This window comes from Eriocheir sinensis, chromosome 5, assembly GCF_024679095.1.
Source record: "Eriocheir sinensis breed Jianghai 21 chromosome 5, ASM2467909v1, whole genome shotgun sequence".
Lineage (NCBI taxonomy): Eukaryota > Metazoa > Arthropoda > Malacostraca > Decapoda > Varunidae > Eriocheir > Eriocheir sinensis.
This window is the reverse complement of record NC_066513.1, coordinates 10,468,005-10,494,529: the sequence shown is the minus strand read 5'-3', so window position 1 is coordinate 10,494,529 and position 26,525 is coordinate 10,468,005. Positions and strand designations below refer to the sequence as shown.

The window sequence follows — 26,525 nt, the reverse complement described above, 5'->3', positions numbered from 1 at the left end:
AAGGCTTGTTTCATGTGTTGAGTCTTGGTACACTGTTGCCAAGGCCACCTTTTCTGATGTTAATTCCTTGTATCAGGGCCTTGTTGCAGTTATTGAAGGCTTTGTGTCCCCATCTTATAGGGCTCCAAGGGTACATGCCGTCATTCATTGCTCCTCCTCTTATGCTAAGGATCTTGTCATACTTTCTTGCCAGCAAACTCTTGCCACCTACCAGCGGCGTTGGCAACGTGACCCCACCGACTACGATGCCAGGGATGCAATGGTGTCTGTTGCTCAACACCTCCCTGACCTACGTCAACAGGCTCGGCAGCGATACTGGGGTGACTTCTTGGGGCGGCTGCGTAAGACTCAGACACTGCAGAGGATTTGGCTCCATGTCAACAGGGTCAGGGGCAAACCTAACCATCCCGTTAGGGATCCTGATCCTGCTGGGAGGGCACAGACTTTATTGCAAACATGGACGCATGCCTCTGCTGTGGCTGGGCTGCCTGCCACCCATCGAGATGCCCTTGCCTGCCATCAGCTGCGGCGCATGGCCCTTGTACATCATAATGTGGCCCTGGTAGACGACACTTGTGTTTCTCTTACTTTGGATGAGCTCCTTCGCGCTATTCGGCCTGGCAAGTCGACGGCCCCTAGTCAGGATGGTTTAACCTATGATGTCCTTTACCCTCTCCTTGCCCTGCCTGATAACCCCATTCTTGATCTCTTTAACATGTCGTATTCCTCCAGTGTTTTGCCTCCTTCATGGAAATCTGCTCTCATTGTTCCCATACCTAAGGGTGACGGCACTTTTCGTCCAATTTCTCTCACCAGTTGTTTATGCAAGCTAATGGAAAGGGTCATCCTGCAACGTCTCATTTATAAGGTGGGTGACTTGATGTTCCCTAATCTCCATGGGTTTATGAAGGGTCGCTCCAATGCCAATTGTTTTGTTAAATGTTTGAGTAATGACACTGTCACCTGCAGAGCTTTTATAGACCTCAAGGGTGCTTTTGATAGGGCCAATAGAGATGTTATCATGGAGGAACTCATCATGAAAGGTGTGAAAGGGAAACTTTTAGTGTGGATTAGGGAGTATTTGTACAACAGACGGGCTAGGGTATGGTTCCAGGGTGCAGTATCAAATGAAGAGTCCTTTGACCTAGGTACCCCTCAAGGTGAAGTCCTCAGCCCCATGTTATTCAATATCCTTATGGATAAGATTGCCCGGCACTCCTTTCCTCGGGGCACTGAAATTGTCATTTATGCCGACGACATCCTTATTCAGTGTGATTCCCCTGGAACCCTGACTACAGCCCAGCAGGACCTTGAGGACCTTTGTATACATATGGGTCTGATTGTCAATGCCTCAAAAAACTAAATATCAGACAAGTCTCAAAATATGTTGTTCACCGAGCTTTAATACTGTCGCCTTAGGCCGAGTACAATGTTATAAGTATTTAGGAGTGCAACTTAGTTTTAAGAAGTATACCCATTGCGTTGACTATGTACGCAATCTCTGTCTACTTCGCCTTTCCCCGTTACGTGTATTAGCAAACAGGGGTCTTGGATCAGGAATTTATATTTTTAGGATGTTCTATCTCTCTGTCATTCGGTCTCTGATTGATTATGCTGCACCAGTGCTGGTGCGTTGTAGCCCTTCTCAACTGAAGCCCTTGGAGCTCATATAAAATGAGGCAATGCGGATTGACGGCAAAGCTTGAAGTCCTCCGAGCTGAGTTGGAACTGCCCAATGTTGTCTGCAGAATTCAGGAAATTACTTGCCGCACAGTCTGCCGCATGATTTGTCTTGGGGACACTCGGCTTAGGCAGGCTCTTGGTAACTTTCAGCCCACCCCTAACATTCCAGCCAAATCGTACCTTAGAAAGCTTCACAAGCTCTTATCTGACCTTGGTGTCCTTGAACCGTGTCTTGCCCTCATTAGCACCCCTTGTTATCCCTCTTGTAAACGTCATAGAGTCAGTGTTGATAGAGAAAAATTAGATAAAGATTCTTGGCTTTCTCAAGTCCTGCAGGACCGTTTTCTGACCAAATTGTCTGCATATCCCTGCACCCAGGCTGTCCATGTGTTTTGTGATGGATCTGTCAATGGCACCAAGACTGGTTGTGGATTATTTATTAGGGACTATGCCACCCCCTCTGAATACACTGACACTGAGGTTTCTAAGAGGCTTCCTGATCATCTGTCTTCCACAAGGGCAGAACTTTAAGCCATATATGAAGCCCTCCATATCACTGTAGCTCTCGGGAAATTTGTGTACCTGTTTGTTGATAGTCAATGTGCCTTGTATGCACTTCTGTCTTCCTCCCCTTCTGACTGTGATATAGTCAATAAGTGCCTTAGTGCCCTTAGCCTGCTTGAGCGCTGTGGTGCTACTGCACACTTCATCTGGGTGCCCTCCCATGTTGGGCTGCCCCATAATGAAAAGGCAGACAGACTTGCTCGTGCTGCCTCTGATGATCGCAATGTACACCCAGGTGTTGAATACACCTATAATTATGTTAAGAATAGACTTAGATCCCTTGTTAGTGAGTCTGTTACCAATCAGCTTGCCTTGAGGTGTCAGGATGGTAGTCCCTCTAGCATTCACTGTGCCCAGGTATCAAGTATCTGCACCCACACTTATGGTAGGCTTAGTGCATCCTATGATCTGGTGGTGATGCGGCTGAGGCTGGGCCACAGATATTACTGGGAGGTCAGTGGGGCTGACCCTGTACCTTGCCGCTTGTGTGCCAGGCCAGGGGGTCACACGCTCAAACACTATGTCCTGCAATGTTCTGCTATTAGTGCCTACCGCCCACAGGGCCACTGGGACCTGCCTGAGCTGGTGGGCTGGTTCATTAACAATAATGTTCTTTCAGCTGTGCTTAGTGAGTATCCTGCATTTGCCCCTAGATTGTAGTTCATATGTCCTGTCCCTTATGTCTGCTCCCTTGACTAAATCAAGGCCTTTATTTTTTTTTAGCACTTGTCCCCTACCATTGTATCTTTTTAGTTTCCTGGTGTTACTTACACATGTATCCTTAGTTGTATAATCACACTCTGTACTGCCTGGGGGTTGGGATGGCATGCTCCTCCCTTCTCCTTTGTTGTTTCCTTGCAACAATAAACTATCAATCAATCAATTATACGAGGGCGGACAAGGCCCCTGTAAATGGATAGCAACTGTGCGGGGGAGAAGATGTGGCGGAGACGGTATAGAACGCCCAGCCTCGAGGAAGCTGATTTAGTAAGAGAAGCGACATGAAGTTTCCAGTTGAGATTTTGAGTTAAGAATAGACCGATGATGTTTAGTGTTGAAGGTGATTGCTGAGTGTTGTCAAAGAATAGGGGATAGTTGTTTGGAAGATTGTGTCGAGTGGACACGTGGAGAAACTGTGTTTTTGAGGCGTTGAAGGACACCAACTTTTTCTTGCCCCAATCGGAAATAATAGTAAGGTCTGAGGCTAAGCGTTCTCCCGCCTCCATCCTGGAATCATTTAGTTCCTGTTGGGTGGGTCTTCTATTAAAAGAAGTTGAGTAATGCAGAGTAGAGTCATCGGCGTAAGAATAGATAGGACAGTTCGTTTTGGAAAGATCATCAATGACCAACAGAAAGAGAGTGGGAGATAGGACATAACCCTGCGGAACACCACTATTTATAGGTTTAGGGGAAGAATAGTGACCGTCTACCACAGCAGAAATAGAACGGTCAGAGAGGAAACTTGAGATAAAGGTACAGAGAGAGGGATAGAAACCGTAGGAGGGTAGTTTGGAAAGCAAAGATTTGTGATAGACCCTATCAAAGGCTTTTGATATGTTCAGCGCAATAGCAAAGGTTTCACCGAAACGGCTAAGAGAAGATGACCAGGAATCAGTTAGGAAGGCAAGGAAATCACCAGTAGAACGCCCCTTGCGGAACCCATACTGGTGATCAGATAGAAGGTCAGAAGTGGAAAGGTGCTTTTGAATCTTCCGGTTAAGGATTGATTCAAAAGCTTTAGATAGACAAGAAAGCAAAGCTATAGGATGGTAGTTTGAGGGATTGGAACGGTCACCCTTCTAAGCCACAGGCTGTATGAAGGCATACTTCCAGCGGGAAGGAAAGGTAGATGTTGACAGGTAGAGGCGAAAGAGTTTGACCATGCAGGGTGTCAGCACGGAAGCACAGTTTTTAAGGACAATAGGAGGCACTCCATCAGGTCCATAAGCCTTCTGAGAGTTGAGGCCAGAGAGAGCATAGAAAACATCATTCGTAAGAATCTTAATAACAGGCATAAAGGAATCAGAGGGGGGATGAGTAGGAGGAATATGCCCAGAATCGTCCAGAGTGGAGTTTTTAGAGAAAGTTTGAGAGAAGAGTTCAGCCTAAGAGATAGATGAGACGGCGGTGCTGCCGTCAGGACTAAGAAGAGGAGGGAAAGATGAAGAAGTGAAGTTGGAGATGTTTTTGGCAAGATGCCAGAAATCACGGGAAAAATTAGAAAAAGCAAGGTTTTGGCATTTTCTATTAATGAAGGAGTTTTTGGTAAGTCGGAGAATAGATTTGGCACGATTCCGGGCAGAAATGTAAAGATCATAGTTAGCGGGAGTTCGAAGGCTCTGGTACCTTTTGTGAGCTGCCTCTCTATCTTTGACAGCACGAAAACAAGCGTGATTAAACCAAGGTTTTTTAGCATGAGGAGTAGAGAAAGTACGTGGAATGTATGCCTCCATTCCAGAGACAATCACCTCTGTGATGCGCTGGGCACACACAGAGGGGTCTCTATCCTGGAAGCAATAATCATTCCACGGGAAATCGGAAAAGTACATCCTCTCGTCGTCCCACCGAGCTGAAACAAAATGCCAGAAGCATCGCCTCCTCGGTGGGTCCAGAGGGTGTACAGAAGCGATAGGACAGAATACAGAAATGAAGTTGAGATCGGAGGAGCCCAACGGAGAGAACAGTTTGAAAGAGTAAGCAGAAGGGTTAGAGGTAAGAAAGAGATCTAGTATGTTGGGCCGGTCTCCAAGACGGTCGGTAATATGTGTAGGGTGCTGAAACAACTGCTTTAGGTCACTGAGGACAGCAAAGTTGTAGGCTTGTTCACCAGGCTGGTCAGTGAAAGAGGATGAAAGCCAAAGCTGGTGGTGAACATTGAAATCTCCCAAGATGGAGATTTCAGCGAAGGGAGAGTGGGTCAAGATGTGATCCACTTTAGAGTTCAAGTAGTCAAAGAATTTTACATAGTTAGTAAAGTTAGATGAGAGATAAACAGCACAGATGTATTTAATTGTAGAATGACAATGAAGTCTTAGCCAGATGGTGGAAAATTCTGAAGAGTCAAGGTTGTGGGCACGAGAGCAATTGATGTCGTTGCGCACGTAGGCGCAACATCCAGCTATGGATTGAAATTTAGGATAGAGATAGTAGGAGGGAACAAAGTAGAGATTGCTGTCATTAGCCTCAGAAACCTGTGTTTCGGTGAGGAAGAGAAGGTGATGTTTAGAGGAGGAGAGATGGTGTTCCACAGAGTGAAAATTAGAACGAAGACCGCAAATGTTGCAGAAATTGAGAAGAAAAAGGCTCGAGGAGTTATCAAAACATCTCTCAGGTCGGCAGCCAGAAGGGAAGTCCTCTCTGGGGGAATTTGTGGTCCCCTCCCCAGGCGGGGACTCCGAGGCATGGTTATTGAACGCCATTTTGAATTTTGAATTTTGGGAAAAGGTGTGTGTGTTGTGTGAATGTAGTGTGGTGTGGGTAGAAGAGGATCTCTCTTTAGAGAACATGCTGAACTACTCTCTGGTGTTGATGAGACAATAGGGAAACAGTTAGTGAGGTAATGGGAAGGGTCTTTGGAGGGCTTCAGCACCCTCCTCACTTCCCATATATACCTCACCGGGAGTGGCTTGCGCCCGTTCGGTAGGTGTCTTCCTACCTAATCCAGCCAGTCTGTGACCTTGCAGCTAGTAAGCGAGGTTTGAATTTAAGAGTTGCTGCCGCAAAGGGCTGAACACGTGCTGTGAGTCATCTGTGTTGTACTGGGGCGCGGTGTTTAAATCTCTTATTAAAATATATCGCACTGTTTTTCACTGTGTGAGGTTGTGTAATTGTACTTTGGCAAATACTACTGATGCAAGAACACTACTGAGGAGATACAAGAACAGGTGAATTGTAACTTATCCGCCCGGAGCTTTAGTTACGTGTGGCCACTGTTACGTCACACAGCCAGAAGTAGTGGTTATAATGATGACGCAGACGAGTAGTTGTCACCACGAGTAAACACTACAACTGTATAAACACAAATAAAAGGGCGTCACAGCACTATTAAGACGCTAATTAGGTTGTATGACACTAAATGCGATGTAAACAAGCACAATCATTCGTTCGTTCACCTAAAAGGCTTACAGCGCCTAGGTAAGGGTTATCATTGACGTATGATCGGGTTTCGGCTGGTAGAATGGTAAGAGATGAGGTGGTGTTTGCCGAGAGGCCAACGTAGGTTTGCCAGAGGCAAAAAGATCCTGATCTTCCCCTACAAGGTTCCGGACAAGACCATCCTTTGTCTATCTCCCTACCTCCCTCCTACCCTCTCTCTCTCTCTCTCTCTCTCTCTCTCTCTCTCTCTCTCTCTCTCTCTCTCTCTCTCTCTCTCTCTCTCTCTCTCTCTCTCTCTCTCTTCCTCCCTTCCACCCCCCCCTTTTCTCTCTCTCTGGAGAGAGAGAGAGAGAGAGAGAGAGAGAGAGAGAGAGAGAGAGAGAGAGAGAGGAAGGAGGGAAAGAGGGAAATAGGGAGGTAGACAAGAGAGATGGTGCGTGTGAGAGATTTACACAAATTTTCATAGCATTTCAGACCACACAGACAGTATAGTACAGACTAGGTGGTCTGTCCTTAGAACTAAGTAATTATACATTAATCAGATAGCTCCAAAACTTTGCATTTCTAGTTTAGTAAGTATTATGTTGAAGGAAGTGTCGGTCGAGCTTGTTTATAAAGGAGTCAATCGTGTTGCACTGGACCACCGAAGGTGAGAGCTTATTCCACTCTCGTACTACAACGCTGGTGAAGAAAAATTTGGTGCAGTCTGAATTTACTTGTTTACATTTAAGTTTTGTGCCATTATTTATCGTTCGCAAAGTGTTATCGATCATAAACAGTTTTCATTTGTCCACAGTGTCATGACCTAGGCTGGGATTACGTAAGGTAGGATTTGTTACAAGTAACGTAGCCACTTAATAGCCCAGTATGTGATAGACAAGAATATGCTACCTTGGGCAAACCTTAGGCCGACTTTCACTCACTTTGTGCTTGGAGGAGGGTTAACCAAAGTCACAGTTACAAAAATAACATTAGTATTAAGAATTAGATAGTTACAGCCTCCACTTTACAGAAATAACACCATTTCTCCTCAAGTTACATTAAAGTACACTCTCCATTTCTGCGTTAATACAACACAACCAAATCTCCACTCTCTCTCTCTCTCTTACTCTTACTATGCCAAGGTATAACCACAAAATCTCTCCATAATGGCCATGGCCACTAACTCATCGTTTTCAGGGGTCACCGGCTGGCTTAACTTACAAGGTGGACAAAGCGTCGCGCTCTGCCGAGTGGCATCCGCAAAAAAGTCTTGTTTACCATACATATTGATTTTCAATGCCAATATTCTTACTAATGTAAGTTCATGGTTATTTGTCTGTGATAACTTCCGATATATACTCGAGTATATACTATTAACATCCTTTTAGAGCGGAAACAATGGTCGCATGTGTGTTGCAGCTATCTCATTTTTTACGAATGTAATATACCAAAAATGCCGTATACGCGTTTTACCTCGCCTTTGTAGAGGTTTATGCTTCGAATAAAAATGCTTAGAGAACATTATCTTTAGCTGCCTTTGTGGAAAAAGATAAATTTTATGTGGCCGAAACCGAAATAGCCTGCCCAACTGACGACCGAAATCGAAGGTCGCGAACCCTCCTGCCAGCACCACAACAAACCCGTCCTGTGAGCGTTGCGCCGTATGCCTGTGTTTCTCCCTTGCTCTTGTCTTTTGAGAACTATCAAGAGTGGACATGCCAGGAGCTGCCGATACAAAGGCCTGGCTGGGAGAAATCTCAAGCCACCTGTGACATCAAAATCAGGATCAAGATCAAGTCATTCTCAAACACCATTAATTTTATGATGAAAGTACACTATTTATGGGTTCTGTGTAAATGCATTTCTTTAAAATATATAAAAATAAAAAAATAAAAACATCGAGTTCAATCCATCAAAAGATAAAATAATAATTTGTCCCAGGAAAACAGACGGTACGAAGAGCATGAAACATCTATATACAATTATTTATATTATCAAAGTCTTTATACCATGGAGTAATGTGTAAAAGTGTTGTAATTATTCTATCTTTTCGTTTAGTGACAACATAATGTACATAGAAAATAGAGATCCAGTTGTCCAACTTTTCTGTGAAATATTATTCTGTCTGGTGAATCAGACAACTGCTGACAGAGATAGTGTCCTTGGCCATTCTCCACAATCTCCACACAACAATTCCCGCACACACTCACACCCAATCTCCCTACACTCTCAAATACACTATCTCACCACAACTCTCCACAAACCTCAACTAACCCATGTCCACACACACTCACACCTCACCCAACACCCGTAACACCAGCACTACGTCTTACCCGTCTGTTCTCAACCCTCAGCCCTGGAAGTAAACTCCCTGTCGTTCCTTTGACGTATCTCTATTCTGACCACGCCTCCAACTCCGTGACGTCAAACTTCGACACACCCCTGTTCTGACCACGCCTCCAACTCCGTGACGTCAGTGCAGAACCTGCGGGCTTGTTGGGGGCCGCGCGTTTTTCCCACATAATTTATCTTCTTACCCTAATTCCTTTTCTCTCCCGCCGTCCTGCGACCTCACAATTTAATATTTTCCTAGTTCCTTTCTCCACTTCCGTCTTCCACGTGGTTTGATATTTCCCTTAAAGTAACTTACATTAAAAATATAATATATAGTACAGGCACAAACATACAGCAATGTATTACAACATTCATAAGGCCATTGAGTTTTTTTAAAACATTCGATCAGTTTTCCACGGAGGCGACGTTTCTCAAGAGAAATCAAATTAAGGGTTGAGAACCTTTCGTCGTAAGGTTTGTTGCGCAAGGAATGGATCATTTTTGTTGCCCGACGTTGAACACCTTCTAATATAGCAATGTCCATTGCATGGTGGGGAGACCAAACTTGTACCGCATATTCCAAGTGGTGTCTGACTAAACTGTTGTAAAGTGAAAGTACTACATCTTTATTTTTTAATAAAAAGTTTCTTTTAAAGAAACGCAGCATTATGTTCGCTATATTTGCTGCGTCGATGCATTGTTGTGAGAATTTGAGGTTTGACGTGATTTTGACACCAAAGTCCTTGACGCATTGAACGCTTTTGAGTTTAACACCACGCATTTCGTAATCACACCTCTTATTTCTTGTTCCAGCTTGAAGAACCTGGCATTTGTGCATTTATGTATATTAAAGGGCATTTCTCATTTATCAGACCAAGCTGAAATTTTATGTAAATTTTCTTGGAGGTTTTATCTGCCTTCGTCAGTGAGAACCGAGTTACCAATCTTTGTGTCGTCTTCAAATTTACTAATGAGATTATTGATTCCAACGTCCACATCGCTGATGTCAATAATGAAAAGCACTGGGCCAAGAACTGAGACGTGAGGGACGTTACTAGTGACAGGCGCCCACTCCGAGTTATATCCATCGATCACCACTCTTTGGTGTTGTTGTTTTTTACAGCAAAGAGAGCAGCTCAAGGGCAAAAAAAAAAAGTATACAGGATAGAATCTGTAGGAGGGTAGTTTGGAAAGCAAAAACTTGTGCCAGACACTATCAGAGGCTTTTGATATGTCTAGCGCAACAGCAAAAGTTTTTGGAAGTGGAGAACGGCAAAAGCCAGCAAATAACTGCTCCTATATGAACAGGTAAAGGGGAGTGGTTGAAAGAGAGGTCAATTTCGGGAGGAGAGATGTCCTGATACTCTCCTCTTGAAAGAGTTCAAGTCGTAGGCAGGAGAAAATACAGATGAAGAAAGATTGTTTCAGAGTTTACCAGCGTGAGGAATGAAAGAGTGAAAATGCTGGTTAACTCTTGCATAAGAGATATGGGCAGTATAGGGATGAGCTTGAGTAGAAAGTCGAGTGCGGCGGGGCCGCAGGAGAGGGGGAGGCATGCAGTTAGCAAGTTCAGAAGAGCAGTCAGCGTGAAAATATCGATAAAAGATAGAAAGAGAGGCAACATAGCGGCAGAATTTAAGAGGTAGGAGACTGTCAGTAAGAGGAGAGGAGTTGATGAGACGAAGAGCCTTAGGGTCGTAATTTAAAACATTTCGCCGCCCAAGAACACATATTTGACAAGGCTTTCGTAGGAGTTGTGGGCATTTACAAGGGTAGTTTTATGGCTCTGGTGGTAGTTTGACCCTTCCTCTGTACCGTGAACCTAAACAAACATTCATTAGAACCCGACTGACCCCCTCTTTGACCTTTAGAAATAGCTGGTGTGAAAAGCCAAAGTGTCTTATAATACCAACCTTAGACTCTACTCTATCCAAGGGAGCTGTGGGTGTGGAACCCCCCCACACATGAGATGTATACTCCATACGAGGGCGATATATGGATAGCAATTGTGCGAGGGAGAAGAATTGGCGGAGACGATACAGAACGCCCAACCTCGTGGAAGATGATTTACTGAGAGAAGAGATGTGAAGTTTCCAGTTAAGATTTTGAGTTAAGGACAGACCGACGATGTTTAGTGTAGAAGAAGGTGACAGCTGAGTGTTGTCGAAGAATAGGGGATAGGTGTTTGGAAGATTGTGTCGAGTTGATAGGTGGAGAAAATGAGCTTTTGAGGCTTTGCAGGACACCAGATTCCCTTTGCCCCAATGGGAAATAATAGCAAGGTCAGAGGTTAAGAGTTCTACAGCCTCCAGTCTGGAGTCTTGTAATTCCTGTTGAGAGGGTCTTCTGATGAAAGAAGTTAAAAATACAAAGCAGATTCATCGGCGTATGAGTGGATAGGAGCGTTTAATGTAGAAAGAAGATCATTGTTGAATATCAGAAAGGACAGAGCCCTGCGGAACACCACTGTTGATAGGTTTTAGGGAAGCACAGTGACCGTCTACCACAGTAGAAATTGAACGGCCGGAAAGGAAACTGGAGATGAAGATACAGAGAGAAGGATAGAATCCGTATGAGGGCAGTTTAGAAAGCAAAGAGTTGTGCCAGACTCTATCGATAGCTTTCGATATGTCTAGACTAGAGCAACTGAGAAAGTTTCAGCGAAACGGCTAAGAGAGGATGACCAAGAGTCAGTTAAAAATAGCAAGAAGATCCACTAGAATGCTCCTTGCGGAACCCATACTGGCGATCAGAGAGAAGGTTAGAAGTGGATAGATGCATATCAATCTTCCGGTTAAGGATCGATTCAAAGGCTTTAGAAAGACAGGAAAGTAAAGCTATAGGACGGTTGTTTGAGGGATTGGAGCGGTCAACCTTCTTAGGCACAGGCTGTATGTAGGCGTACTTCCATCAGGAAGGAAAAGTAGATGTTGACAGGCAAAGACGAAAGAGTTTGACCAGGCAGGGTGTCATCACGGAAGCACAGAAGACATCATTCTTAAGAATCTTAATAACAGGCACAAATGAGTCAGAAGGGGGATGAGTAGGAGAAATATGCCCTGAATCGTCCAGAGTGGAGTTTTTAGAGAAAGTTTGAGAGAAGAGTTCAGCCTTAGAGATAGATGTGATGGCAGTGCTGCCGTCAGGATTAAGGAGAGGAGGGAAAGATGAAGAAGTGAAATTGGAGGAGATATTTTTGGTTAGGTGCCAGAAGTCTCTGGAAGAATCAGAAAAAGCAAGGTTGTGGTATTTTCTTCTGATGGAAGTGTTTTTGGTGAGTCGAAGAATAGATTTGGCAAGATAGGGGGGTCTCTCTCCTGGAAGCAAAAATCATTTCACGGGAAATTGGAAAAGTACATCTTCAGGTCGTCCCATCGAGCTGAAGCAAAATGCCAGAAGTACCGCCTCTTCGGTGGGTCCAGAGGCTGTACAGGAGCGATAGGACAAAATACAGAAATAATGTTGTGATCGGAGGAGCCCAACGGAGAGAACAGTTTGATAGAGTAAGCTGAAGGATTAGAGGTTAGGAATAGGTCTAGAATGTTGGGAGTGTCTCCAAGGCGGTCGGGAATACGGGTAGGGTGCTGAATCAACTGATCTAGATCGCTGAGAAAAGAAAAGTTGTATGCTTGTCGACCAGGCTAGTCAGTGAAAGAAGATCAAAGCCAAAGCTGGTGAAGAACATTGAAATGTCCTAAGATGGAGATTTCAGCAAAAGGAGAGTGGGTAAAGATGTGCTCCACTTTGGAATTCAAATAGTCAAAGAATTTTACATAGTTGGTAGAATTAGGTGAGAGATAAACAGCACAGATGTATTTAGTAATAGAGTGACAATGAAGTCTTAGCCAGATGGTGGAAAATTCTGAAGAGTCAAGGTCGTGGGCACGAGAGCAAGTGATGTCATTGCGTACATAGACGCAACATTCAGCATTGGCTTGAAATTTAGGAGAGATAGCTCAACCAATTCGGGATCCATTGGTGTACTTGATCGTCAATACCTAGTTGCTTTAATTTATAAAGTAATTTATGGTGTGGAACTTTATCAAACGCTTTCTGGAAATCAAGATAGACTACGTGCAGTAATTTGCTTAGGTCAAAAACAGAGCAGAGGTCGTTATAAAAGGTGAGTAGGTTTGATAGGCAGGATCTTTTGTTACGGAAGCCATGTTGTGAATCTTTGATTAATGAGTGGCTTTCAAGGTAACTCACAATTTTGTCTATAATTATGCTCTCGAGTAGCTTACCTACAACTGATGTTAGAGTAATAAGCTTGTTATTACCTGGTATTTTTTTATTTCCTTCCTTAAAAATCGGTGTTGCGTTAGCCTTTCTCCAGTCCGAAGGGACGATGCCTTGTCGCAAGGACATATTGAATACGGTTGTGAGAGAGGAGAGTAATTCGTTTTTGTTTCTTTAAGTACTAGTGTAGGATATACATTGTCAGGTCCTGGACTTTTATTTGTTTTATGGGATTGGAGAGCATTTAGGACTTCATCAGTATTTATTACAGAATTAGGCAATGCATGAATGAGACTTACGTTAGTGTTATTGTCGTCGCTGGTGTTGGTGGTAGTGGCGGTAAAACTGGTAGTATTAAATGCCAAGGAAAAATAATTCTTTAACAAGTTCGCAACGTGTTTCCTGTCAGTCACTATTTCACCGTCACTGTTAGTTAAGGGTCCCATTCCACTTCTGATCGCCTTCCTGTTGTTTATATAACTGAAGATGGATTTTCGATTATTTTTACAGTTGGCTGCAATGTTTTCTTCATATCTACGCTTTGCCTGACCTACCAATCTTTTTACTCTCCGCTTGGCTTCATGATAAAGTTTAGTGTTTTCGGGCGTGTTATGCTCTTTCTTTAGCCTATCAGACAAATATATCTCCTTAACCGAATGTTTAATTTCGTTATTAAACCAAGGTGGACTTTTGTTAGTGTTACTTCGCTTCTCTCAAAACAGGACACATGTATTTTGCTAAGTAAGTAATTGATTCTTAACCCGACAGAGTCGGCGGACCCATTTGTGGGCTCCCGCGAGTCGGTCCGCTGAAACGGTGGACCCCGTATGGGGCTCGCCTCAGAACGCCTAATTCGAGCTAATTGTAGGCGGTGGCGGCATAGAGCAACCCATCATGCATGCCCTGGGTCATTGCGGTGCTGTAAGATCATGGCAGACTGAATTAGCTATCCATACAGTAATCACTTGTCAAATTCTCTAAAGTAGACAACAAACGACTTTCGGCTTGATGCCACGTGTCACGAAACTGTTTATTTTGTAACAAACACCACCCAGAAAGAATGGAGTTTGAGTATAAATAAATATTTTTAACGGCTTTATGAATATGAGAGTACTCTGATATACGATCCATGCTCTTTTCTTAGTCTCAAAATGCAGTATAATGGTGCCGTTTCTCGGCCTCTTCTCGGCTTTCCCATAGCCCACGGGTTAAAGTTTAGTCAGGCTTCCTCTACGTTGCAATCACTTGATGGTTGTATTTCTGTTAGTTTTTGTCGGATTTCTACGAAATTTGCTCTTTTGAAATTGGACACCTTTACTTTATTTTCAATCACTGTTGTTTGAGCTCTAATGTCGACGCGCACTAATTTATGATCGCAAGAACCGAGATGTTCTCCTACCGTAACATTACCGACTGAATTATCTTGGGTTGCTATAACGATGTCAAGTATGTTATTTTGTTGAGTTGGCTTAGTAACCATTTGACTTAGGTAATTATCCTCTAAAGATTCGATCATTCTATGTGACTCGCCTTCTGTACCCGACAGTGTCGCCCAGTCAATATGAGCAATATTAGAGTTTCCTAATATCAGTGAGTTGTTATTAAGTGACTGCCGTAATACGCTGTACCTTTCAACATCATCTTCCAGTGATTGACCCGGAAGCCTGTAGGTGACGTATATAATTAGATTATATTTTACAGTATTTACTCACACGCACAAATGTTCAACGTTACTGTCTCTTGGTGTTCTGTCGGTAGGTTGCAAATAGCTTTTTACATTAAGGGCGACACCACCACCTCGAGAGAGAGAGAGAGAGAGAGAGAGAGAGAGAGAGAGAGAGAGAGAGAGAGAGAGAGAGAGAGAGAGAGAGAGAGAGAGAGAGAGGAATAACGACTTACAACACGCAACTAAACTAGTGAATGATTTGTGTGTGTGTGTGTGTGTGTGTGTGTGTGTGTGTGAGAGAGAGAGAGAGTCAGTCATCTCTACCGCAAGAATAATCTGACCTGACCTGTACCACCACTACCCATCTCTCTCTCTCTCTCTCTCTCTCTCTCTCTCTCTCTCTCTCTCTCTCTCTCTCTCTCTCTCAATTTATTAGTTATTATTTTATTTGTTTACTCTGAAGATAATGGTCAGTTCTTGCACAAGAAAGTTGGAGAGCACAGGACAGTGATGAGCTTGAGTATTGCATTTAACGATGACTCCTTTGCAGAAAGCTCTCCATATGTAAAAATAAAGAATGAGAATAGTGATTTGTTCATGCACTAGGAAGTTCGACAGCACAGCACAGGGATGAGCTTGAGTATAACGTAAAGGATAATACTAAATGAAGATCATCGCTAACTCTTTCACTTGGAAGTTGCAGTACAGGATGAGGTTGAGGGTTACATTTAGGATGAGTCACTTGCATGTTTTGGGACGACTGAACTCACCCTCCGCGACGATGACAGTGATGACGTCGGGCGTGGGCAGCGGGGGCGAACTGGGCGCCAAGAGGGTGAGCGGGTGTGTGTGTGGCCGCTTGGAGGACACGGCCACCTGCACAGTCTCGTTGGCCTCCACGCCCACGCTCCGCAGGGTGGCCTCGTCCCCTAACACGCGGCCCCGCACCACCAGCTAAGGGGAGACAGTCAGGCGGAGGTCAGCTAAAGGTTCACTCCATCTACAGCTTGTTTGGGGCATTGGAACAGTGTAGAGCCAGTTAAGGATGATAAAGCACGTAAAAACACTGCTAACCAAAAATCGAATTAAAGGCAGACCGAGAATGATTACTGTAAAATAAAAACATTCAATGTAGAATGGAACAGCCATAAAATGCGACCCTGCCAGGTGAGTACAGACTATTATAATCTACGTGCATTTTTGTATATTACAGTCACGACGTGTAAAACCTGTGCCGGGCTTACCTGCAGGTACTGTGCGGGGACCTGCGTAGTATGGCTGAGTTGTGCCCTGAGTAACTGTGCCGGCTGGGTGAGCGGCCACGCCCGCGTGATGACGCCCACGCCCGTCTCCAGCACCAGCTTCACGGTGGCCACCGGCCCGCCCTCCGCCCAGCCGCCCTGCCGAGGGGAAGGTTATCAACAAGCCGAGGCAAGCTTACTAACCAAACAATGTGACACACACGCCCACTGAACTGACACCCCCGCCACCTCGCCGCAGTCCCAGCAGGTCACCGAGTCCTCCCTTACCTCGTCGTCGTCGCCGTCGTCATGGCCACCTTGGGGGCCCGCGTGAGGCGTCCAGGCGTGCACGTCTCGGCCCCAGCCCCCGCCCGCCACGGCAGCCGCCTCGCCCTCCACGTCCGTCACCACCAGCGCCTCGCCATTATTCCAGTCTCCAGCCCTCCGCAGCACCCTGCCGCCGGGCGATGACTTGGGTCGCGCCGCCGGCCGCGACCACTGTTTTTCGGGGCGGGGAGAGTCCCGGCGGGGCGAGTCCTGGCAGGGGGAGCCAGCCTCGGCCTCGCTGTGGCCGCTGGAGGGCGTGGTGGAGTCCTCCGGCTGCTCTACGTTGGGGGACATGGCGGCTCCTGCCGCCTTGCCGCGCCGACAGGCACAAGCGGCGGCGGCGATCGTGGGGTAGCTCCTGCCACCTGGCTAGCGTAGACGACACTGGCTTGCGGTGGACCTGTAGACCTGCACACACACACACACACACACACACACACACACACACACACACGCTACCTCTGTAAAGCACACGCGAGCTTGACACCAGGCTCAAAATAATGTATTCAACTCTCACTCTCATAGTTTCACGTTTACGCTTTTCTCTCCGGTTACAAACATGACCAACACACACACACACACACACACACACACACACACACACACACACACACACACATATTGTTGAGGTGGTGGTGGCGGCGGGCTGACCAATCGATCCTGACCTCACCTGCCGCCCTCACGCCCTCACGTGAATCACCTCTCATTAGCGCCGCCAACTTTGCCGCACCAACATAAGCACAAAGTTGTTTTATTTACATATCAATTGATGGAAATATTTGAGGGGACTTTGTCTACCAATGCAAATCGAAAGTCTTGCAAACGCTGAGTGGATGACGCAACAAGTCCACCGCCGAGTGTATATCTACATATAATCGTTTATTGACACGTTACTCAGTTTTCTTTTTACTTTTACTTTTTTTCGCCAATGGGTGTTGTTATTGCACTTACCAAGGATTTATAGGTAGTTTCACGTGTTTGACGCTCTGTTTGAAACCCACTATTATTATCATTATCATTATTATTATTATTGATATTGTAATTATTATTATTATTATCATTATAATAATAATAATAATAATAATTATTATTATTATTATTATTATTATTATTATTATTATTATTATTATTATTATTATTATATTGCTATAATTATTACACTCACGCAAACAAATAAACATACGTATTCAGGTAGTTTATTTACGCAAGCACACACACACACACACACACACACACACATCGACCAATAGGCTGCACGTGGCTGGTCAGCATGGCGGGGCTGGACTGATGAACCGCTTGTGTACTGCTGTTGTCATGGTAACGGAGAGAGAAAATTACATAGATTTACATAGAAAATCAGACCACACAGACCCCATGGTCCAGACTAGGTGGTCTGTCCTTAAACCTAAGTGATTTTACATTAATCAGATGGCTCCAAAACGTTGCTTTTCTACTCTACTATCCATATCAGACCCAATGAAATACCGTTTTTCGCAAATATCTTTCAAACGAAGACTCGGATCCGCATGGGGCTTTGGCACAGATTGCTTCACACACTCCGCTAATTTTTGACGCTATTGTGCATTGCCAGATGCGGTTAATTACAGCGTTTACTCGTGACTGTGATGGCAAAACCTGCGTGAGCCACTTACACATTCGAACAGGTGAGGCGTGACGTATTTGTGACGTGTATCCACCGCCTACCTCCACCCCTGGCTTCCCCTACTCCCACCCCTCCCTTTCCCTCCCTCCAACCCTCCTTCTCCCCCGCACCCTCTCCTCCCGCCCTCTTTCTCCCCCATACCTGCCCCCCCTTTACGTTACGTTGAGCGCATGATGGGATGAAGCACGTAGCTGACCCTTGATCATTTATAGGAAATCGCAAAAGAGACGGAAAGGAATAAGGATGGAATTGAAGCGGGAATTTATTGCAGAGTAAAAACGTGAAACGAAATTGGAGGAATACATGAAAATTTTCTTCGGATATTAGGAAAAGACTGCTATAAGATATGTGCTCATGTAGATAGCTATGTTAAAAAGTCATAGCACACAAAAATAGACAGCGAGTATATGATGGGTGGATTAATAATGTAAATAACTGACCACATATGTTACTTCAAAATTCATCACCATCGACAAACAGGTCATCCTCGTCATCACTGTTGATACTGATGCAGACTTCATATAATTTATATTTATCTGCCATTTATTCAAGTCATACGTGTGCATGTATTCATATCTCGTGTACGTCGCAAGTGAGAGAGAGAGAGAGAGAGAGAGAGAGAGAGAGAGAGAGAGAGAGAGAGAGAGAGAGAGAGAGAGAGAGAGAGGGGGAGAAAGAGGGCGGGGGGAGTGAGTGCGGGGAGAAGGAGGAGGGTAGGAGGGAGGGAAAGGGAGGGGTGGGAGTAGGGGAAGCCAGGGGTGGAGGTAGGTGGTGGATACACGTCACAAATACGTCACGCCTCACCTGTTCGAATGTGTAAGTGGCTCACGCAGGTTTTGCCATCACAGTCACGAGTAAACGCCATAATTAACTGCATCTGGCAATGCACAATAGCGTCAAAAATTAGCGGAGTGTGTGAAGCAATCTGTGCCAAAACCCCATGCGGATCCGAGTCTTCGTTTGAAAGATATTTGCGAAAAACGGTATATCATAGGGTCTGATATGGATAATAGTTAATATTAAGTTCAAGGAAGTGACGGTCGAGCCTGTTTTTTAAAGGAGTCAATCGTGTTACACTGGACCACTGATGGTGAGAGCTTATTCCATTCTCGCACAACAAAGTTGGTGAAGAAAAATTTGGTGCAGTCTGAATTTACTTGTCTACATTTGAGTTTTATGCCATTGTTCCTCGTTCGCAAAATGTCTTCGATCATAAACAATTTTGTTCTGTCTACATTCGTGAAACCATTAAGTATTTTAAAACATTCGATCAGTTTTCCTCGGAGGCGACGTTTCTCAAGAGAGAACATGTTAAGGGTGGAAAGCCTTTCTTCGTAGGATTTGTTGCGCAAGGAAGGGATCACTTTTGTTGCTCGACGCTGAACACCTTCTAGTTTAGCAATGTCCTTTGCATGGTGGGGAGACCAAAACTGTACCGCATATTCCAAGTGGGGTCTGACTAAAATATTGTAGAGCGGAAGTATTACGTCTTTATTCTTGAATAAAAAGTTTCTTTTAATGAAGCCCAACATTCTGTTCGCTTTATTTGCTGCATCGATGCATTGATGTGAGAATTTGAGGTTTGACGCGATTTTGACCACCAGGACCTTAGCGCATTGAACGCTTGTGAGTTTAACGCCGCACATTTCGTAATCGAACTTCTTATTTTTTATTCCAACTTGATGGAACTGGCACTTGTCTACGTTAAAGGGCATCTCCCATTTATCCGACCAAGCTGAAATTTTGTGCAAATCCTCTTGGAGGTTTTGCCTGTCTTCGTCAGTGAGAACCGAGTTACCAATCTTTGTGTCGTCTGCAAATTTACTAATGCGATTATTGAGTCCAACATCCACATCGTTGATGTAAATAATGAAGAGCACTGGGCCAAAAACCGAGCCCTGAGGGACGCCACTAGTGACCGGCGCCCACTCTGAGTTAAATCCGTCAATCACAACTCTTTGTTGTCTGTTTCTCAACCAATTCGCGATCCATTGATTTACTTGACCGTCAATGCCTATTTGCTTTAATTTATAAAGTAATCTATGATGTGGGACTTTATCAAACGCTTTCTGGAAATCAAGATAGACTACGTCCAATGATTTGGTTACGTCGTAAACTGAGAAGAGATCGTTATAAAAGGTCAGTAGGTTTGACAGGCAGGATCTTTTGTTACGGAAGCCATGTTGTGAATCTCCAATTAATAAATGGCTTTCGAGGTAACTCACAATTTTGTCTCTAATTATGCTCTCGAGTAGCTCACCTACAATTGAAGTTAGACTAATGGGTCGGTAGTTGCCTGATATTTTTTTTTTGTCTCCTTTCTTAAAAATCGGTGTCACGTTAGCCTTTTTCCAATCCGAAGGGACGATGCCTGGTCGCAAGGACATATTGAATACGGTAGTGAGGGAGGAGAGTATTTCGCTCTTTGTTTCTTTAAGCAGTATGGGATATACTCTGTCGGGTCCGGGACTTTTATTTGTTTTAAGTGAATGGAGAGCTTTAAGGAATTAATCGGTTGTTATTTCAAAATTAGGCAATGCATGCTCGAGATTTACAATAGGACTGGTGTTGGTGGTAGTGGGAGGAAGACTGTTAGTATTAAACACCGAGGAAAAGTATTTGTTTAAGAGGTTTGCAATGTGTTGGCTGTCAGTCACTAGTGCACCGTCGCTGTTTGTTAAAGGTCCAATACCACTTTTGATCGCCTTTCTGTTGTTTATGTAACTGAAGAAAGATTTCGGATTATTTTTACAGTTGGCTGCAATATTTTCTTCATATCTACGCCTTGCCTGACATACTAGTCTTTTTACTTGTCGCCTGGCATCATTATAAAGTCTAATATTTTCGGGCGTGCTTTGTTCTTTCTTTAACCTGTAAAACAATTTTTTCTCATTGACTGATTGTTTAATTTCGCTATTAAACCACGGTGGGCTTTTATTTGTGTTAATTCGCTTCTCGCACAAGGGGACGAATGTGTTCTGCTGAGTGAGTAAGTGATTTTTAAAGCTTAGCCAGGCTTCTTCTACGTTACCGTCATCTGATAGTTGTATTTCTGTTAGTTTTTGTCGGATTTCTACGAAGTTAGCTCTTTTGAAATCGGGCACCTTTACTTTATTTTCAGTCACTGATGATTCAGCTCTAATGTCGACGCGCACTAATTTATGATCGCAAGAACCGAGGTGTTCTCTTACCGTGACATTACTGACTAGGTTATCTTGGGTCGTTATAACAAGGTCGAGTATATTATTTTGTCGAGTTGTCTCAGAAACCATTTGGCTTAGATAATTTTCTTCTAGAAATTCAATCATTCTATGTGACTCGCCTTCTGTACCTCACAGTGTCGCCCAGTCGATATGGGGGAGGTTAAAGTCTCCTAATATCAGTGAGACGTTGTTATTAAGTGACTGCCTTAAGACGCTGTACATTTCAAGGTCGTCAACGAGTGATTGCCCGGGAGGTCTGTAGGCGACAGATATATTTAAATTGACTTTTGCAATGTTTACTCGTACGCACAAATGTTCAACGTTACTATTTCTTGGTGTCTTTTCAGTGGGTTGCAAATAGCTTTTGACAAAAAGGGCGACACCACCGCCTCTACGGTTTACACGATCTTTGTTGAAGAGTCTGTAGCCATCTATGTTGTATTCGGAGCTTAAATCAATATTTGTGGTGTCGATAAATGTTTCGGTTATAGCAATTATGTCAAAATTTTCTGTTAGAGCAAGACATCTCAGTTCATCAAATTTGTTTCTTAGGCTACGCGCATTGAAACTAATGATTTTTAAGTTATCTAGAGGCTTGGTAATAGAGGTGGTGGTACTTGCGGGATCACAGTTATGGGTTTGTTGCGATGCACGGCGTCTATTTACACGGGCGGGGTGGAGGGACGTGGCTGAGACTCATTTTTTGATCGGATGTCACGTACTGCGTCGTTGAGGAGCCTTCCGAATCTGGCTGCCCCGATGGGAGACAGGTGCAATCCGTCCCTGTGGAAGAGCTTACTTTGTCCATAGAAATTGTCCCAGGCGTTGAAGAACTCCACGTCAAGCTCCCAACAAAGTCTGTAAGCGGTTGTTTAGGCTGAAGGCCTTACTGAAAAAGTCGCTCTCCGCCCAAGTCCGTGGTAGAACTCCTGAAATAAAAATGTAAGGGGATCTAGACTTATACTGCTGGATGAGCCTACGGTACTTGTCCAGGAGTTCCTCAGACCGGGTCGTGGTGACGTCGTTCGTACCTGTGTGAATAACAAACAGTGAATCATTAGTAGCCTGGGGGGAGATCTCTTCGAGAGCAGCAGTTATATCGTCGATCCCAGCACCAGGATAGCAATAGTTCCGTCTTCGACGAGGAACTCTGCCGCAGAACTCAACGACCTGCTGGCGAATCATGGAGTCACCCACCAGGAAGGTGCTCCTGCTCGTCCTCCTCCTCCAGAATGGCAAACCTGTTGAAGCAATGAACAGGATAAATCGCTTGTCTGGCTGGTTTGGCTCCTCCATTCACGACGGTGAAGCCATCATGGGCGTTGCCACTAGCATCCTCCCGCTGCGTGGTGTTGTCCGCTAGTGTCGACGGTACCGCTGAGGGCAAGGGGGCGGTTGGAGAAGGGTTTGGCACCACGGGAACGTTAGCCTGGATGAATTCCTGCAAGGAGGCAACAGTGCGAGAAAGCTCTATTATTTTATTCTGACCTGCTTCCATCTTCTAAAAATAATATCGGCCCACTACTATTAAGTGGCAATACGATTAGTGATGATAAAGGCATGGCGTCGGTCCTAAATTCAACCTTTAGTAGTGTATTTACAAAAGAGAACATGACATTGATTCCAGCCCCGAAGAAAATTTTTCAAGGCCCTGAAGAACATAAGCTTGCATTGACCGAAATTGATATCAGCGAAGTGCGTGCGTACCTGCAGAAAATAGATCCAAATAAATCTCCGGGCCCTGACAATTTATCTCCTCGCGTGTTGAGAGAATGTAGTCAACAGCTAAAATTACCCATAACATTAATATTCAACAAGTCATTAGCACAGGCCAGTGTGCCTCTCGAGGGGAAAAAGGCCAATATTACCCCGATCGTTAAAAAAAGGAGATAAAAAAACAAGCCAGTAATTATCGTCTTATCAGCCTTACGTCTGTCCTAATTAAACTATTCGAAAAAATAATCAGGGATAAAATGATCACTTTCCTTGAATCAAATGATTTGATAACTGATAGTCAGCACGGATTTCGTAGTAATCGGTCTTGCCTTACCAACCTATTAACTTTTTTCAACGATGTTTATACATGTTGGGACGCCCGAAGCCCATATGACGTAGTTTACCAAGATTTTCAGAAAGCGTTTGATAAAGTTCCTCACGTTAGGCTTATTTCTAAACTGCGTTCCCACGGTATTAACGACCATCTATGTGCGTGGATTCATGACTGGCTCACCAACAGAGAACAACGTGTAGTTCTTAATGGTGAAGCATCGGATTGGCAACCCGTCACCAGTGGCGTGCCCCAAGGTTCGGTCCTGGGGCCAACACTATTCATAATTTACGTGAACGAATTAGAAACTGATATCCTATCAAAAGTAGCCAAATTCGCCGACGACACCAAATTAGGAGGTACGGTAATGAACAGTCAAAGTTGCGAGAATATTCAATCAGACTTAATAAGACTTGCCGACTGGAGCGAAAAATGGCAAATGAGTTTTAACGTAGATAAATGTAAAGTAATGCACATAGGTGAAAAAAATCCTAACTTTAAATATCAGATTCAAGGACATGAGCTTAGCGAAGTAAAACAAGAAAAAGATCTTCGTGTCATTATCAGTAACACTCTTAAAATGAGTGAGCAATGTTCTGCAGCGAGTAAAAAAGCCAATATGATGTTAGGATTAATATCATGAAACTTTGATTATAAATCACCCGAACTTATGAAGATATTATATTTAACATTTGTAAGACCACACTTAGCATACGCCGTTCAGTTCTGGTCACCGAACTATATCAAAGATCAAGTTTTGCTAGAAAGGATACAGCGACGAGCAACCAAACAAATTCCAGCGCTCCGAAACTTGCCATATGACGAGCGTTTAAAGCGTTTAGATATGTTTTCCCTAAAAAAGCGAACGATAAGAAGGGACTTAATTGAAGTGTTCAAAATCCTTAATGGATTCGACAACATTAAACCAGATAGTCTATTTCAGAGAGACACCAACACAATAACACGCAGCAACGGTATGAAGTTAAAGGGAAACCGATGTAACACATTGGTGCGCAAAAGTTTTTTTCAATAACAGAGTCGTCCATCACTGGAATAGACTCCCACCGTCAGTAGTTAGCGTGCAGAGTATCAATAGCTTCAAGTCTTCATCGGATAAGTACTTCAGGGATATAAGATTATACTGACCCTTCTTCGCATGTTTTCAGACAGATTGCAGCAAGACGTCAACCTAAATCCATATTATTCTCCCCCACAACCTAGATTGCAAGTAGCGTAAGTTAACATTAGAGTAAAGCAACAGTTAATGTCCGCATGACAGGTGGAGTGAGGTGTGGGTGCAGTAAGGTGACAGGTTACTGGTGCCGTGCCTAGTACCGCCGGTAAAACGAGGATCAAGCCTCCACCTGTGCCCCTGAAACTACACCTTACCCATCGTGAGTATTAGGGGGGATCCTGAGGCTGCCCTGTGTAGGCCACTCGGCTCCCTCCAGTCTCCTTGTGTTTCTGTGTTCTTATGTTCTTATGTAATGAAGTCATTTTCCCACACAGCTTAGGTTACCAGTAGTGTAAGTTAAGGGTAGTAATTTCCTCTTATTTCTCTCTTTACTGTAAAATTTCCATGGCCCTTTCTTCCTTAAAGGTACATGGTGTTCTCATCTAACTATTTCCTGCCGGCACGTTGCCGGAGGGAAAGGTGGGTGGGGAGGAGCCTTCATCTATTCTGTCCTGTCCTACCACACGTAGATTAGCGGTAGTAAACAGACACCCTCGTCGTAGACCGATAGGTCTTCTGGTGTCTGTTCTTCCTAGGTATTCTCTTCTTGCTCCTGCAGTCTTGTCTCGAGATGCTGCCTGGTGAGAGAAAGCTCTATTATTTTATTCTGGCCTGCTTCCATCTTCTCTTCCCGCTCCTGCAGTCTTGTCTCGAGATGCTGCCTGGAGAGACACAGTCGACAGACAGCAGAACGCCCTGTAAAAAAAGTGAGCTGAGAAGCTACCGTTACAAGTACTGCACTTCTTAGGCGCCATCTTAGCTGAAATGAAAGAGATAAAAACACAGAGTGAAGGGGATTAGGAAAGGGGGTGAGGTGTGTGAGAGGTAGTTTAGTAATGGAGGAAAAGTGAGAGAGAGGAGGAGTAGGAAGGGATGTGAGGTGAGTAAAGAGGGGGAAAGAGAAGCGGTGAGTGAGGTGTGTGAGATCAAGGAGGATTAGGAAATAGGTGAGGTGAGTGAGAAGGGGTTTGGAAAAGGAGGTAAAGTAGGAGAGAGGAGGAGTAGGAAGGGATGTGAGGTGAGTGAGGTGTGTGAGATCAAGGAGGGTTAGGAAAGAGACGAGGTGAGGTGGGTGAAGGGATGGGTAAATAGGCTGTGAGGTAAGGTGAGTGAGGGGGGGGGAGGGCTTAGAAATATGTGGAGGTGAGGGAGGAGTAGGAAGGGCTAATCCTCTAGGGAATTTGTAGGGAGGAGGAGCAGAAGGGAGGTGAGGTGAGCGAGGGTGGGGGGACTTAGGTGAGGTGAGGGAAAGGGGGGTAGGAAGGGTTAATCCTCTAGGGGATTTAAAGAGGGTGTAGTGAGGAGTAGCAGATTGAATCCTCAGGGAATTCAAAGGGTGAGTTGTCGACACACCCAAATCACGCGTGAAAAACTCGGGAACACAACAACACACTCGAAACACACGAAGCACTCAGAAAATCAAGCATAAGCACGATTAAACACCCTCAAGTCACTCGCAAAAACACCGGAAACACAACAGCACACTCAAAACAAGAGAGAGAGAGAGAGAGAGAGAGAGAGAGAGAGAGAGAGAGAGAGAGAGAGAGAGAGAGAGAGAGAGAGAGAGAGGGGATTGGGTCATTGCCGTCTCGATATTGAGAAGGCCTGACAGCACAAAATATGAGTCATCCAACTTAGGCCGAGAGTGTCCCGCGCTCTCCAACTAAAGTTATTTTATTGTGTTTTAATGCATGTCTTTGTGGAAGATATATTTTTTCTGTGATAAATAAAGATTTTCCAACATTAATATCTTATAAGCATCATCAAATCAGACATAACAAAGAGGAAATAGATAAGATATAGTATAAGGAGAGGGAGAAATATTCACATAAAAAATCATATAAATACATTGACAGTCGTAGCTGGGTACTCCTATTAGACTGATTTGTCACCGTTTCTAAACATCTCTTTTTGACATTCATAACGCTGTCGTTATATTTACTATTAATCAACAAGCCGATCCTCCATCCCTATACTAGACAACTCAGTCACCTGGTATCTGGCAACTACGACTGCTACAACTCCGTATTAGTGGAAACTATTAACAAAAGTGCATAGAAAAGCAAAGTCAGGGGAAGAATAGAACAGAAAAACACCTAGCTTCAGCGTGAAATGTATAAGTGTGCACTGTGAAGTGACTAGTGCATCGTGTGAAGTATAGAAGTGTTGAGAAGGAGGATTTAAGAAGTGCTACAAACCTTTAAAGGTCAAAAGAAGAAGAAGAATGAACAAATGCGTGAACAAATG

At 44.3% G+C, this 26,525-nt stretch overlaps 1 protein-coding gene across 1 annotated transcript; it reads right to left on the bottom strand.

The window, feature by feature from the left end:
* Positions 1-410: 410 nt before the first annotated feature.
* On the bottom strand, positions 411-16,495 carry LOC126982951 (uncharacterized). The gene is made up of 4 exons (XM_050835292.1): positions 16,093-16,495; positions 15,808-15,963; positions 15,334-15,517; positions 411-559 (listed from the first exon to the last, which is right to left on the bottom strand). The coding sequence occupies exons 1-4, from the start codon at positions 16,423-16,425 to the stop codon at positions 411-413; spliced, it is 822 nt and encodes a 273-aa protein (XP_050691249.1). The 5' UTR covers positions 16,426-16,495.
* Between the last annotated feature and the right edge of the window lie 10,030 nt (positions 16,496-26,525).